This window comes from Cyrtonyx montezumae, unplaced genomic scaffold (genome assembly GCF_038088225.1).
Source record: "Cyrtonyx montezumae isolate F1298 unplaced genomic scaffold, pur_monq_1.0 scaffold_20, whole genome shotgun sequence".
Taxonomy (NCBI): Eukaryota; Metazoa; Chordata; class Aves; order Galliformes; family Odontophoridae; genus Cyrtonyx; species Cyrtonyx montezumae.
In genome coordinates this window covers 5,432,248-5,447,899 of record NW_027071937.1, presented here as the reverse complement: position 1 = coordinate 5,447,899, position 15,652 = coordinate 5,432,248, and the positions used below count along the sequence as shown (strand labels likewise).

At 47.1% G+C, this 15,652-nt stretch overlaps 1 protein-coding gene across 1 annotated transcript in view; it reads left to right on the top strand.

The window, feature by feature from the left end:
* Positions 1 to 15,652, top strand: part of COL27A1 (collagen type XXVII alpha 1 chain) — a 123,700-nt gene that overhangs the window by 63,940 nt on the left and 44,108 nt on the right. Inside the window, exons 21-27 of the mRNA XM_065737606.1 lie at positions 271 to 324; positions 2,177 to 2,221; positions 3,310 to 3,363; positions 4,753 to 4,797; positions 10,403 to 10,456; positions 13,061 to 13,114; positions 14,087 to 14,140. Coding sequence (XP_065593678.1) covers positions 271 to 324; positions 2,177 to 2,221; positions 3,310 to 3,363; positions 4,753 to 4,797; positions 10,403 to 10,456; positions 13,061 to 13,114; positions 14,087 to 14,140 — 360 coding nt within the window. The remainder of the gene's footprint in view (positions 1 to 270; positions 325 to 2,176; positions 2,222 to 3,309; positions 3,364 to 4,752; positions 4,798 to 10,402; positions 10,457 to 13,060; positions 13,115 to 14,086; positions 14,141 to 15,652) is intronic.

Genomic DNA, 15,652 nt, shown 5'->3' with positions numbered 1-15,652 from the left:
TGTGGGGTGGAAGGCAGCCAGGAGTGGGAAGGGGGAAGGGAGAAAGCCCTGGAGGTCCCTGCGGGATGCCCTGGCCAGCATTTCAGCTTGGGCTGTTTGGCTTGAGGTCCCTCCAAGAGTGGGGTTTTCTTTCATTTTAAGCTTCTTTTTCCTCTAAAAATTGACACTTGATGATGTCCTGTGGCTGTCAAGCAGAATTTCTTCTTCCAATGGCCTTTCTGAGCTTATATTACTATTTTTCTGAGTCTCTTTTCCTTTGGCTTTTCTCAGGGGAAGCCGGGAGCGCGGGGTTTACCTGGGCCAAGAGGGCTGCCTGGACAAGAGGTGAGCATCCTGAGACTGAAAGCATGTGGGATTTAAAGAATAACATTGCATTTTGAAGATTGACGCACACTGAAGTGATGCCTGTGATCTGAAATCCTCCATTCCCTCTGAATCTGGATGCAAATGTTTACATTCTCCAGTCAGAGCCACACAGAAGAGCTTCCAATGGCTGCAGCCCCGAGACCTTTGCTTCCAGTCCCTGCTGACATCTGTTGACCCGAAACGCTGCGTTGGCTTTTCTTCTTCACCGTGTTCCCCCACACCCACACACACTTCAAACGGATGTTAATGCCCCTTTCCCTGCACGCCCCTTTGCACGGGCATGCCCTGACCTGACTTTTGCTTTCTGCTCCTTTTAAGTATGTTTTCTTTCAGCTGTGAGACTTGCAGGCTCCGCTCTCTCAATGGAGCAATATGATTTGTAAAACGAGTGCATCAGCTGAAACTGCTGCACCGCAAAGATTTGTTTGCCCCAGCACCTCTGAGCCAGCAGCTTTCACCTCTCATTGCTTGGGAAAACCTGAAGCTTCCTTCCAGTTGCAGTCATTAAAAAGGGACAATTGCCATTGATTAAATTGTCCTGGAGCTGCAAATAGTTTATCGCAGCTATGGCTATAACATAGTGGCTTCAGTGTAGGTTCTTCTCAGTCAGACCAGTGTTTGTCTGGAGTGGTGAAACATTTTGCAAAGCACTCCATGCACACACAGGCAGGAGCTCGATATAATAGCACTAACCATTCTCACTTCTTTTGGGAACTCTTTTGCTTGCCCTCTAAATGCAATTAATGCAAATTAGCTCATTTATTTGCACTGAAATAGGAGAAAAAAATATTCTAGGCAATTTACAAAGGGAATCAAAGCTCTGCATTCCAGGTTCAGGCAGGCATGACCAAGCTGCCTTCAATTTACTCTAGTTAGCATGCGTAAAACTGAAGACATGGACATGGACTTTGACATGAGCTGTGCTGAAGGAGTGTGAACGTGCGCCGGAGTACCATGGTGCCTTCAGTGCCGCTGTTAGCCCAGACCAAGGCTGTGAGTTACACCTTTAGAAATGTGCCATGGTGTGGGTGTTTGTCTGAGCCCACTGAGCTGGGCACCCAACTTCCAGTCCCAATCTCAGCCCACCAGCTCGTGCCACTTCATTACCACGCTGACCACCGAAATGAGAGCGGAGAGAACTGCGGCTGCCAAGGGCGCTTTTAATTTCTCTCTTGGCAGTTGGTTTCAGACACTCGAGATAATTTTTGTGAAGCTTAATTGAAGGTCTCCTAGAAGCTGTAGATCTGATTCTATCGCATTAGAAGTTGGTGCAGAGCCAAGGGAGAAAGCGGAGTCCAATTGCTGTGTGAGATTTTGAGATAGCTCCGTCCTGCAGCATGTGTAGTCCTATTTGAAGGCAAAAGGGAAACCTCCATACTGTTGCCAAGTGGTTCTGTGGGAAATTTTGCAACACTCTTTTTGTGGAAAATAAAGAGTAGATGGCTCTGCAGCATCCATATCCCTGCCAAATCAGATGAAGTAGAGTTCTGTGAGCATGACCAGTGTATCCCATGGGCTAAATTCAGCCATGAGAAGCTCACACAACTGATGTTGACTTCGGTCAAATTTTGGGTGGCCTTTACTGGAAGGACTTGACTTCAGATTTTATTTCTGAGATGAGGAAAGATGAGCTTCAGAGAGGTTGAGCTGCCTGCTCTAAGGTTCAGTGGGACTCCATTGTTAAAATGCGACAGCTGAGCACACAGTCTGTTTAACCACAGTTCATCTCACGGACCTTTCACTCTTGCTGTATGGTGAGTCCAGATTTTGTCAATAATTTGTTTATTATTTTAATTTCTTTTCATCACAGGGAGATGAAGGACCCTTAGGACCATCAGGAGTCCCTGGTTCAGAGGTAGGTTTCAGTGGTTTACTCAATTACTGTCAACTCTATTCACCTCACAATTAAACTGGAGTTAAAATAACATAAAGCTTCAGACCTTCTGGTTTGGGAAGTCATCTGCACTTCTAGAAAATACTGTATTGTCCTTGAACTTGGTCCAGTTCCTTGTTCCAGAGTGGCTGAAAGTCAAGGAAGAGTCTTTCACAAGGTGTTGAGTGAGACTCTGATTTTATAACTTGTTTAAGGTCTCAGACCTTGAAAAATCCTCTACTGTTCATTCTCTGCACAAAGCACTTTCACTGGGATCCATCTCTGTAAGCAGTATGTTACATCTCTGTAACCCTGATTTTCGGTTCTTTGATTTACAGTATTTCTCAATGACAGTAAAAGGCAAAGCAAGGAAAAAGACAAGGTATTGAAGCAGAGTCCTTTTTGTCATCCACATCACAAAGAACGCAGTGATGTATTGCAGAAACAGAGGAGAAACAAAAAGAGTATTATCATATCTCTGAGCCTGCCAGCTCAGGGTTTCAGAGTGGTTATGTATATAGCTGTCATTGCACAGTAGTGAAATATTCTGTAAATTTGAAGCTGTGCTGAGAGCTTCTAGGTAAATCAGGAAATAATTTTTTATCTTTTATTTCCCCTGCATTTCTAGTAGATGCTTCTATTCCTTTCTTGGTGCAACACAACAAATGCAGTCCTTCCAGTGCCTGGAAGAACACAAGTGTTATCCTAGCTAGAAGGAAGGATCAATATGAAGGATCACTATGAAGGCCCTTGGCTTGGTTGATTATAGTCCATGCATTATGTTTCTGATGTGATGCTTAAATGATAGAATTGAGCCTCAGGGCCACAGTTGGGCCAAACCTCAGAGTAGCAGTCAGGATATGTTCCCCATGGATCCAACCAATGTTTTCTGCTCGTGTTGCCTTGGCATCGCTGAGGACTGCTACATCTTTAGCACCCAAGATTTGCTGGGAGCATTGCTTGTAAGCTGCATGTTGTCATATGGGTTTACAGGCTCTCTGCTGTAATCCAGGGAAGCTACAGGAGTGTTATTATTCCACTTACATTTATCACCCTTATGTGTATTTCAGGGTCGCCCTGGCCGGAAGGGATTTCCAGGAAGACCTGGTCCTGACGGTCCCAAGGTAAGCAACATTTGTTCATGATCAGAGAAACAGTGAGTGGAAGAAAGAAAAGATAGAGAGATGTCTCTGTTCTCAGCCTCACCGTTCTCCAAGCCTAGGGTATTCATTTCAGAGAGGACAAGGGAAACTGAGGTTTTGCTTTTACACTGAATGTTGGAGTCTCAATTCTTGCTTGATATTTTCAGCAAAAAGAATGATGGTGAATTTTTTAGCCACGTGCTTTATTATAAACAAGTGTGTTCCTCTTTTGATATTAAAATGCCCCCCCCCAACACTTCATCTTATTTCCTATTGTTTCTCTATGTTTTTGTTCAAAAACAATGCATATCATTCCTATCTCTGCTGCCTAATTAGCAGCAGGAGTCATCCCAGAGCAGCCCGCTCCACAAACCCGCACTCAAAAGGAAAGAGAAAACCCAATAAAAACAACCTCTTCAAACAGTAAATAGCAAAAAATGTGGTCTGGCAGCACATCTGGAGTATCTGCCTACTGAGAAAATACAGCTGCCATCACCCGGAGACAATAGTGCTTAGTGGTGAGTGGCCTCTGGATGGCCCATTCAGGGCACAGTGCTGGCTTTCAGCACTGCCCCTATATCCCTGGCAGATCTGAAATGCTCCCCTTCCTCCTGTTTTCCTCTTCACCCCTCATTTTTCTCATTCTCTGAATTTCTCTGATCCTACACTATGATTTAGCTCATGTGGGTCGTTCCTGTGGTTTTCATGCTCCGTGTGACAGTAATGTGCCTATGTTTGAGATTTTGCAAGAGCAGGAGCAAGGTCATCACAGCCTGGGAATATTCAAGTAACTTTTTATTATTTTTGATCCTTCTGCTAGCAGGAGAATTTCCTACATCCCTTCTGTCACTCAGGAGCTGTTCCTCTCCATGTTTTCCCACAGTCTCACCTCCACCAGATGCACCTCAGATCCTTGGGTTAATTGTGATCCTTTCCTACTCTCTTCCCCTGGCTGATATGTCTGTTGCTTTACTCAGTTGTTCAGGTAGAAATGCTATGGGTAGAAACACCCCAGCTTGGAGAGGATCCCCAATGAGAACTCACACCTTGTTAACCATGGGGATAGATCACCCAGGACTAAGCTGTGCCACAGGAAGGCAGACAGCTTATATTTCATTGTCTAAGTTTGACTCTGTGTCAGTTATTTTGTCACAGCAGGACCAGCTGCTTTTATGGGAATCTTACTCCACAATAGTGAGTGCTTGCTCCATGTTCATGTCACCTGTGTTTCTTGCTTTGAGTTATCCTTGAAAGCTAAGGGGGTTTGTAAGATGTAGCTCCTTGCTGTGGATGTGCACTGAATCACATTGCATTGAGGGGCTGGCTGGGAGCACTAAGTAACCATGTCCCTCCTCTCCCCTTGTGACATAGGGCGAGCCAGGAAACCACGGACGACCAGGAAAAGTTGGTGAGCAGGTAAACCCCTTGTTTTCATGTCTATTTGGTGATCTCTTGAGTTCAGCATCTCCTGGATGACAAGGGTGCAGGCAGAGGCCAGGGGTTTCTGGCTACCTGAACTCAGTCCTGGTGCTCCAGATGTGCTGTGGGAAACACATCATGTAGTGAGGCTGAAGCTCTTGGTGAACAGCACAGAGAGTGGCCATGGGGTCTGTGTTGAACTAGACCTTTTTCCATAGGCAGTCTGATAAAGTCACAGTTCAGTACAGCGCAAAGGAGTGGCTGTGCTTCTAAAGGAGATGAAGCCAAGGAAAAGGAAGAGATTACGGATTTCTGTCTATTCTTCTTAATCCTAGAAGGACAATTCTCAGCTTTACTTGTATAGGTTTGAAGCACTTCTGCCCTGTGGTGCTGTGCTGCTTTCAGAGGAGGCAGCACTGGGTAAGAGAGGCACTGAGCTGCATTTCATTGCACTGCAAGAGAGAACATTCTGCTGGGTTAGCAGGGGACATTCATCATCCCTGTAGGCTTCGGGGTAACCACAGGCATCAAGGAAAAAGAAACAATCATCCCCATGTCTCTGTGATTGAAACCAACCAACCCGTCCACCACCAACCTTGAAATTGCAGCCATGGAGCCACCAGCGTGTTCTTTGCACTCCTACATGACCACACCATGCTGGAGGCAGTAGCTGGCCCTGCCAAGGAGGGTGGTTCTGCTCAGCACAGCTGTCCTCCCAGCACTTTCCCTGCTTATGGGCAGTGATTTTGGTTGGGTTTAACTTGTCTACTTCCCACACATCCCACGCATTTATCCATGGGTCTCTGATCAAGCGTGTCCAACAAACCATGATGGATCCTATCCTTTTCAGTACCAGGGCCTCAGTATGAGTCAAGGATGGTTGTTTCTGTCTGGAAATTAGCACCACTTCTACATTCTGTTTAATGATTTACTCCATGAAGAGCAACAACTGGAAAAACAAAGATGCTCCGCACACCTGAAGTTGGGGCCCAACTTTAGCACCGTGACTTGGGCAGTGCCTTCCTCTGCTCCATGCCTCAGTTTCCTCTCCTGTGGAAGACATAATGCAGAGCTGTGTCACGCCCAAGACCCAGTGAGAGGAGAACTTCTGGCAAGAAACACCTTGCTCTGACAGTGCTTACCATGATGCCTCCTGGTCTCAAAGTCTAAAAGTGCTTTGAGAACTTGAACAAGACGTTGAAAGACAAACCATCGTTGGGATTGTTATGCTTTAACGTCCCTCAGGACTGACCTTGGATGAAAACTGTAGGCACTGTTCACTGAAAAGAAAACACAGCTGGCCTCCGCTGACACTGAGACCAGCATGGTGGTATGAAAGCTGCCTGTTTTATTCTTAGTCAATTAGTCTCTGTCTAGAAATATCACCCAGAAAGAATTTCCATTTTCATACCAGTTAAGTCATTAGAACAAAAATGTCATGCCAGATTAGTGAGAAATAACCTCCCTTCCCATCACACCTTTGCTGGACAATGCTGGACTGCTGCCTACTCATTCCTCCCTCCACCTGAGCTCCAGTGTTTGGTGGTGAGGCAGCGCTGGTTTTTGCTGAGCTCTGAGGGTCGAGCTAACAAGGTCGCTCGGTGCTGAAACCTTCAGCTTATCCCTTTTTTTTTTTTGGACATCTTGGTGCTCAGATGTTCCAGACTCGCTGCACACAGCCCCATCTGTCTGGAAACCCTCAGCAGGACAACGTGCAGAAAGCTCTGCCATCCATCCCACTGGAGCTCTTTTCTCTTCACATGGACACCTGTTTAGGCAAACATAGGAATTTCTGCAAGGTTTTCAGTGACTGCTAAGCTCTGTCTACGAAGATGAGTATTTAAGCCACAGGGCAGTCTCTGGTACGTTGCTTTTCCGTTGCAAGGACGCTGACTTGGGAACTGCATTCGTAAGATGCTTGTTGCATTCAGATGCTGGAGGGACTCCAGCTGCTGAACTCCTCTGCACCCTGAAAATGTGTGATTTAACTGTTCCTTGCCAGCATATGGAGGTAGAATAATATGATGAAGAGCCACCATCCTGCCCTCCCAAAGCTTGGAACACCAAGCAGAAAGACGTCACCTGAGACAGCGAACTGGGGAAGGGTGCCACCAGCCCATTGAACTCACCAGCACTGCACTAGAGGCTGAAAATATCAGTGGAGATATATGCTAACCAAGGATGACCCACCTCCTTCATGGGAATGAAGTTTTGTCATAGCAGAACAGCTTTTGGAGTCCTTCCTCCCACACCAGAAGCTCACGTGGCAACATTATGACCATGTCCCCATCACACCCTACTGAGAAGGGCAGTCAGCTGCAGTCCCCTGGGGTATCTCTTCCTCAGAGGGAGAAGCACATTGTCCTGAGAGCCAGTATTACCCTGAAATAATTTGTCAAAGGAGAACAGCACCATCAGTTCTCTCTGCAATGCGTTTTTGTCGCAGTGCTCTCACAAAGGAGGGTCGTGCAGTTGCAGTAGTTCTGCAGAGGGGATCTGACACATGGAGGGATGGATGGGTCACTGAGCAGAGAATTGCACCTCTCAGAGCAGTGCCTTCCCCATGCATTCTCCTTTCCCTCCGACATCTTTCTAAGCTGCCGCCCTCTTGGGGCTCCCTATTCATGGATGCTTGAGGGCACAAGTTCCCTTCACCCACATCCCAGAGTGGAGCAGGACACAGCCCTGCATTAGGGCTGACTCCAGTGCGCACAGGGTTAAACCGCATGGCTTTCCTATGCGGGTCAGAGCGTCCTCCCTTAAATGCAATATTTACTGTTTTACTTTCCCTTTCTTTCATCTGAATGGGAGGATTGTACATTTACTCCCTCCCGCCCTTTGTCCCTGCTTTGTTTTGTTTTGAGTTCTGGCGAACCAGTAAAACAGAAAGGCCGTGATCAGACCCTGCTGGGAGCGACCGGCGTGCCGTCCCGGGAGACCCCGCTCACGCTGCACTGCCGTCCCGTCCTTTCTCTCAAATGGGCAATGATTTATGCAAGGCTTCAGTGCCGACTTGCTCTCTGTTGATGCAGCCAAGGGTCTGTGGGGGGGGGGAGGGGGGGGCTTAATTACAACAGCACGGGACAATAAATGGGGAAAACCAGATGGGAGTTAGGAATTGCAGCCCACCAGTTTCCCCTTTTCCATCCCCCAAAGCCCCAAGCAATGTTTTAACAATCTCGGTCCCTTTTCCACCATGCCCTTGGCTGGGGCCGGAATCACAGCGATATGCTGAACCCTCCATCTCATATAAATGTTTTACATTCTTGCCTGTGTGCTGCGCAGCCACCGCTGCTGGGACTTCACGTGCACCGTTACACGCGCTGCCTGGAGCTGTGTGTGGTGCAGGGCTGCTTTCCAGCCCCAGGAACCTGGAAAAATACACTATGCTGCAGCCATCTTAATGTAACATCCACCATTCACGTATGCTTTGGTTTAATGTTGGCCATCGGTGACTCTTCTGGTTCTTACATCTAAATATTCCGCTGCATGCGCTCCCTTTGTGCCTCTACCTTTTTAGCTGGTGAAGAACATCCTCACCCAGTCTCCCCAAGCTGTTTCAGATACTTCCAGTACGTATCCATTTGCTGTTCTGGCTTCCTGCAGGCACAGCAGTTGATGTAGCCCAGAGCAGACAGCATTGGCTGCAAGTGCTGCAGAGCTCCTGTGCTGGAAACCCATCTGCATTGCAGGATCCCTGCTCAGCACTGTTCTGAATGGTGACAACTCTTGCTGCAAGAGCAGGGAGTCCACTCCCTGAAGCTCTTCTGAAGGTTTCTGGGGAAACCCAGAGACGTCTTCTCAGGGAGAGGGATTCTGCAGGTTATTGAGAAGCTGGAAATGAAGGAACAGCTTGACTCTTTCTTACTTCTTTTTGCCCATCATCTCCTTGTTTAGCATAACCTTCCTTATTGCATCTCATTGCTTTGCCATTCTGCCTTAGCAGAATGAACTTGGGCTGCTGGAAGACTTCAGTAACCTGCAGCAGTTATTAGCAGTTATTATATTACATATCTGCACTTGTGCATAATTGGAAGGGTAATTGCTACAGCAGCCTTCAGCAATGCTACCCAGTGGCAACCTTGCTTATGCAGAAGCCTCTCGTGTGCCTGCTGTCCCTGTGGTTCCTGCACTGGGCAATCTGCTGCTGAGTTCTCACACATGTCCTGTCAGTGCAGCCTGTGCTGATGCTGGAAGGGTTGGTGACACTGGGATGGCAAAGTTCTCCTGGTAGTGGCTGTCTTCTCATGGTTAACTGATATTTCCATGGTGGCAGAGTAGCATGGCAGGTGCCTAGCACAGCACTCCTGGGTGAATTTCTAGCACTAGCATCTCACTCCAGGCTCTGAGCTGTCCTGAGTTTTTCTGTCCACTCCTCACCTGGACATTGCTCCATGAGCATGATGAGGGCTCTGCAGCTCTGGAAACATGTGTGGCTGCTTCTGCTCAGCCCATCAGTGCCTCAGTGAGGAGCTCCAATCTTCAGTGACTCTCAAAGGATGGCATTTAATTGTACCATGGGAAGAACGTTAATGCATGATTTCTCTTGGCATTTGGAGTTCTCATCCAGGCGATGCTAATGAAGAAGCCATCCCTCCTGTGCCTTGCTCAGCAGCCACCTCCCAGCAGCACTCAGGCTGCTGCCCAGAACTGAACAAGCCAGGACATGGCTGAACTGGCACCGCCCTGCCAGCCCTGGGCAGGTTGTGAGGTGTTTCAGCAGGAGATGGATCCCTTCCATTACAGACTCACTGGATTAACTGCCTAGAGATATTTGTCTCCCAACGAGACCCTTGCTGAGACTGGGGACAATGTCATGAGGACTGCACAGTGAGAGCTGATGGTGGCAGAGGATGAACTTTTGCATCTCCAGAGACAGAAACCCACTAAGTTGGTAGGAGGGATGCTGTACAGCAATGTTCCAGAGCCTTAGCTTGAAATGACATGTTTCTATCCTCCTATTTATCAGCAGGTCTGTGTTTTCTTCATTATCCCAAATGCCATTAAATGCTGACTAATCCTGGTCAGACTGTTTTTGGGGTTATTTTTCCAAGATAGTTTGTGAGTAGTGGGACAGACTTGCTGCCCTGCTGACCCTGCAGACCTTTATTTCCTGCAGACATCCCAATAACATGACACTATCCAAGGCAAAATGAGTTTGCACAAAGGTCCAATTAACCCAGAGGAAATCTAGCCAGTGCAGCAGTGAAAATAATGGTGACTCCCAGTGTGTTCAACCCAGGAGCTCCCGCTATCAATGCTCTTGGGGAAGCTGTGCTGACATTTAGGGAAATGCTTGCAAAACAAAGCCATGTTACGAGCTCAGCCTCTCTATGAAATGTGCTTAACTCATCCCCTATAGAGTGTGTTGTGGCTCTCACAGATCCCAGTGCTGTCGATCCAGCTGGTCCAAAGCAGAACCAGATGTGGAGTTCAATGCTCCTATGTCTGGGAGCACCCTGTCTGTTCTGGTAGCCAGTGGGAATTGCTGAGCAGCACACAGGGGATGCTGGTCTGCTTCAAACAGCAAGGCAAACCGAGGAAATTGTTTGCTTTCCAGCAAGAAGAACCAAGAATTAATTGTGCTTTTCTCATTCCTCAGGGTCTGATGGGATTCATTGGTCCAGTAGGGGAGCCTGGAATAGTGGGAGAAAAGGTAAGATTGCTGGCAGTGAATTAGTTACACTAAGTTTTGCAGGATGAAGGAGACCAGGACGGGGGAATATTGAAGAGGTTTAATCGTCTGTGCAATACCCAGCTGGGAGTGCAGCTTGTCCAGGGTGTCTGAGCTGGTCTTGGGCCAGGCAAATGTCATCCACTTTGTATTTAGGAATTAGCATGCACTTACACTCCAAGGAGATGCTGTCAAATATTCTCTGAAAGCACCAATACTTTTAAGTTCCATTCATTCATAATCTGCTAGAAATCTTGTCTGGTAGTCAGTTCTGGGGTTTTGGTGTTTTTTTGTTTGTTTTTTGGTTTGGTTTGGGGTTTTTTTTTGTTTGTTTGGTTGGTTGGTTTTTTTGGGGGGGAAGGAACTGAATGAAAGGAACCATCAGCCCTGGTTCCTGTTTAAGGGACAAGTCCAAGGAGTCCAGCTTACAGGTGTGTGCAGAGATTGCAAGCTTGTTATTAGGGTCACACAGAACCAGCGCTGAGCCTCTGCTCAGCAGGAGAGCTCACCGAATTCTCAAAGACAGAATAAGAGCGCAGACACATGCCCAAGCAAAAGCTTCTCCTAACACACCCCCATTTCATTTAACCAGGCCCATGCTGTCTGCCTGCCCGGTGGCTGTGTAGGGCACACTGCTAAGGGCTGGTGCCCTCTGCTGTGCAGTACTGATACCTGCTTCTTCCATTCTGAAAAACTACTTTATTTTCCATTTAAAAAGAAAAAAAAAATAGTTAATGTCCTTTAATTCATTTTCCATTTGAGAGAAAATGATGCATTCCACACCTCAGCTCTCTCTCTCTGTTATTACTTCAAGCCCTGTCCTCTGGGTAATGATGTGACACCTCTGTGACATCGCACTGTGCTTGCTGTAGGTGCATTTCACTGCTGCCTGCAGCAGCCCTGGGAGCCCTGTGCTCTTGCTGCAGTGTCAGGGCAGTAGCAGAAGCAGGCTCAGTCTGAACTGTCAAAGCACACAAGGAGCAAAGGGAAGGATGTGGTGTGAGCTGTGTTTTACAGAAGGAAAACAGGAATAAAGCTGTGGAGTGTCCGAGTCGCTGTCTCTCAGTGACTGAGAGAGCTGTGTCTGCTGCCCTGAATTAAGTGAGGAATAAGGAGTCTGCCATGCAGGAGATGTGGGAAGTAAATTCACATCTGGCCCTACTGACTCCTATGCCAATGACCACGTGAGCTATCCTCCAGCTACAGACTGACTCTATACATGGCCATGTTACACTGGTGTCAAGGCAAACCCTTTGAAAATCTGCCCTAGGAGATCCTCAGCACAGCTGCGATTTCTATCAAACTTCTCCTTCTCTACCAACACAAACTTAGGGATGACAAAAATAGCTATCATCAAATCAAAACCTCAACCAGGCCTCCAGTTGGCATAGCGTCCCGCAGCTTACTATGTTGCTGCGAGCTAAATGAAGTGGGAAATGTGCTTTCGTTAGACAGAGCTGAGTCAGCAATCTCTACCCTGAGAGCTGCAAAACTTAAGACTGAAGCCAGTAGAATCCAAAGATTATCAAAGAGAACAATACAGTTAATACATACTTAATAAAATCCATACATTCACAGGAGAAAAAAAACACTTACTTTGGTTTACAAGGGCCAACTAGTGACAACACACACTCTGGGGTTTGTTTTTAATAAGATGCTTAGAGCCCAGAAAATATTTCCCCTTACACTATAACTGCTGGAAGGTAGGTCAGAATTTGGGCGTAAACTGCTTGGCAGTGTCTGCTGACTCCTCCTTCCTCATCCCCCCAAGCACACAAGCATTACACACCTAATTCCCTGTGCACTGCCAGGGCTGTGGGGGCGAGCACGGGCAGCGGTGGTGGGAACTGCTGCTGCCCCCAAAAGTGAAGCAGTTGAGAACCCATGGCCGGAGCTCTGCCCGGTGGTCACACATCAGTGGTCATGGTGATGCTCACAGAACCTTGTGCCTCTTCCTCCTTCCTTGGCCAAGGGTGTGCTCGGAGTAATGACATGTTCTGTAGGTGGGGGTGGAGTATGTTATTTATTTTAATGCCAAACATCAGCTTGTTTTAAAAAAGCTGGTATCTTCATCTGGCTCCATATCCCCAAAAACTGGTGTCTGAAGATGGCTGTTGTTTGCATTGCGGTCTCAGTGTGAGCTGTAGCACAAGGAGTCCCCCAGAAATGCCTCTGCTCTCCTGAAAGCACAGCCACCCATTCCAGGCAGTATCTCTGTGTTCTGCCACTGTGACTCTCAGCCCTCACGTCCACAGCTCTCCAGTCCACGTCCCTGAAAACATCAGAATGTGGTGGTGCAGAACGTGTAGTGCCATGGGTAGGATCCAGCCCCAGCACTGTAGGGTCTCGAAGGTGGGCTTGGTTGCTCAATTCTTGTCATCTTTTGGGATACAGAAGGTCAGCTCATGTTTGCTGTAGTCCATTAGATGAGATGAGGTGGATACCTGAAAGAGGATGAGTTGCATTCTGTGCCATGTGGTAACGTACTGCAATTTCAGGTTCTTTCAGTTATTTCATTGCTGTAGATCATCATGTGTAGATCACAATTCCTCACCTTTTTTCCCCACAAATCTTTGTCTCTCCCAGGGTGACCGCGGCTCAGTGGGGCCCCCAGGTCCTCCCGGAGTCAAGGGGTCGATGGTAAGGAGTAAGTCTGCATTCTCTCTCTCGCTGCTGCCTCTCTTTCTGTCCTAGAGAAGGTTGAAGGTCTCTGGGTTTGCATGAGAGTAGCTGAAATCCTTCCTGTCTCTGTGGGATGCCATTTGATTGAGTGGATATTGTGGTTTTTCCACTCCCCTGTGCTTAGTCCCTCCTTCAGAGAAACACTGGGTTTCTACATGTGTTCTACAGCTCCACAACTGAGGACCTGTTGTGTCAAATAGAGGCAACTAGGAACCATGAGCTGTGGCACCTGAAGGATTACCTGCAGGCCTCAAGTTTTGCCAGGGGACATTCAGATGGGATAGTAGAGAAGATTTCTTCTCAGAAAGAGCAGTGATGCACTGGCACAGGCTGCTGGGGATTTGTGGGGTCACCATCCCTGGAGGTGTTTCATAGCCATGAAGATGTGCTGCAGGACATATCTGTGGGTGGAGTGTATTGATGGTTGGGCTTGATCCTAGAGATCTATTCCAGCCTTAAGGATTCTATGATGACCCTTTTCCAAGCATCTTGTCATCTGGACAGATGGGTTTGGGAGCAGGGATTTCCAAACCCCTGTTGTTCATAACCTGCCATGCTGACAGAGATAGCAGGAGATATGGGGCTGCTTGGACACCATGCTGCTGTACTTTGCCATTTGCATTTCTCCCTGGGAATGCTTGTTTAGGAGACTTCAGTGAGATCCTGTCTCATTCTGACAGGCTCCCCCAGTGTACCATAGTGCAGGACTCAAAGACAATCACAGTAATTCAGCCCGCTGTTCTGGGTGGTTCAGAAAACCTAGCTGCTTCAGTTGCTAGCAAAGCTGGGCCTGGGCTGTCTGCCCTCAAGCTCTTTTACCCCAGTGAATAACAGCCCTGCCTGACCTGCAAGCAGCAGCAGTGCTTCATTCTCTGTCTTCTCACTTGGAGGAGGAAGAACTCACAATAGATGTTGTTCCTTCCCTCACAGGGGCACCCTGGGATACCAGGAGCAGTGGGTTTTCCCGGAATCCCTGGACCAACAGTAAGTAAAGCTTATCATCCCTTGTAACAGTGTGCACCAACAGTCAGCATCCTGTATCCTGGGTGTTCATGTGCTGAGTCACACAACTGTGTCCCAGCTGATTCCAATTTGAAAGACAGTTTATGAACTGATTTTGTGAAATTCCCACATTGTGGTGAATCAGGAGGAAGATCATGGGGAGTGGAGTGGGAGAGTGCCAAAGGTTTGGCCTTCAGCCTCATGGAAGCTCTGCTTGGTGCGGGAGCACTGTGATGCTCTGTGGCCACCAGTGTCAGTGGTCCTTCTGCTTCCTTCAGTGCCCTGTTCTCCTGCAGGCAGCCAACCAACAGGTTCATCCAAGCAAAATGTTTCTTCCAAGGCTGCATTTTAAAAAGTCATAATTCAATAAGTCAAACTTCCCTGCAAAGCTAGTAAATCAAATAATCCCCTAATATTAAATCCCTGCTCTTATTAACTCCAGCTGTTTCTTCCTGTTTCTCCACCAAACAACCCATCATTATTCGCCTCTGCAGCCAGACCTGTGGCATGTTTTGTTATTTGTCCTCAGCTGTTATGCTCCGTGAGAGGAAGCTGTCCAGTGAGCCTGGTTAATTCAACAGCATGAGTGAGAAGCAAAGGTGTAGTCAGTGGTAGGAGAATCTGCCCTTGATTTCAGCTCACTGAGGGTTCTGGATTCCTTTTCCCTCTTCCCACTCACCATCATGGTGTACTTTTTGGGGTAGTTTGTGGTTTTGAAGATGATGTACGTACACACAGGTAGCTAAAGGCTGCACATCTTCTATAATACTTCCTTCACATTCCCAGCATGGTATCTAATTGCTGTCCACAACATTTTGCCATCTCAAATAACCTTTTAACAAGCTTTCTGGGATAGCCTGAGTCTCTCAGTAGGATATTCCAAACACCAACAATGAATTTCATTTCAGTATGTGTTTATCATAAAAATCTCTATAAAACAGGCATCTGACACATCTACTTCTTGCCTGTGCCAGTCACTACTGACCTCACCAGCCAAAGGGAGATTTACTGTGATTAGAAGTAGAGTTGCCATAAACCAACCTTTCCATTTTGAGTGCAAACAGCTCAGTGTTTGTGTTCTGGATGTACATGCCATGCCGAATAACTCAGCTCCAAAAACAAGGTCTTTATGAGCAGCATTGGTACAAGCAGTAGGGAGATCACAGCCCAGCTCTGTTCTGGTCCTTGGTGGAGCTCACAGGGTTGACGGTTGGCAGAAGCTATTACTGTATAAATAGCAAACTTGATGTGGAATTTCTGAGAGAGTAAAATGTGCTATTCTCAGGTTTTCTTTTCTGACAGCAGAAAGGAACCGAATTCAAATATGAGTTTTTAAAGTCGTAATATAGACATAAGTCCTATTAGTTGAACACATCCCTCAAGAGCTGAACCCAATACACATTGTAAGGAGGAAAGCTCTTTAATTTTCTTCAGCATTTCCCATATGAATTCAATGAATCAAGTGAGAACAAAGAAAACCCAAAGCTTTTCTGT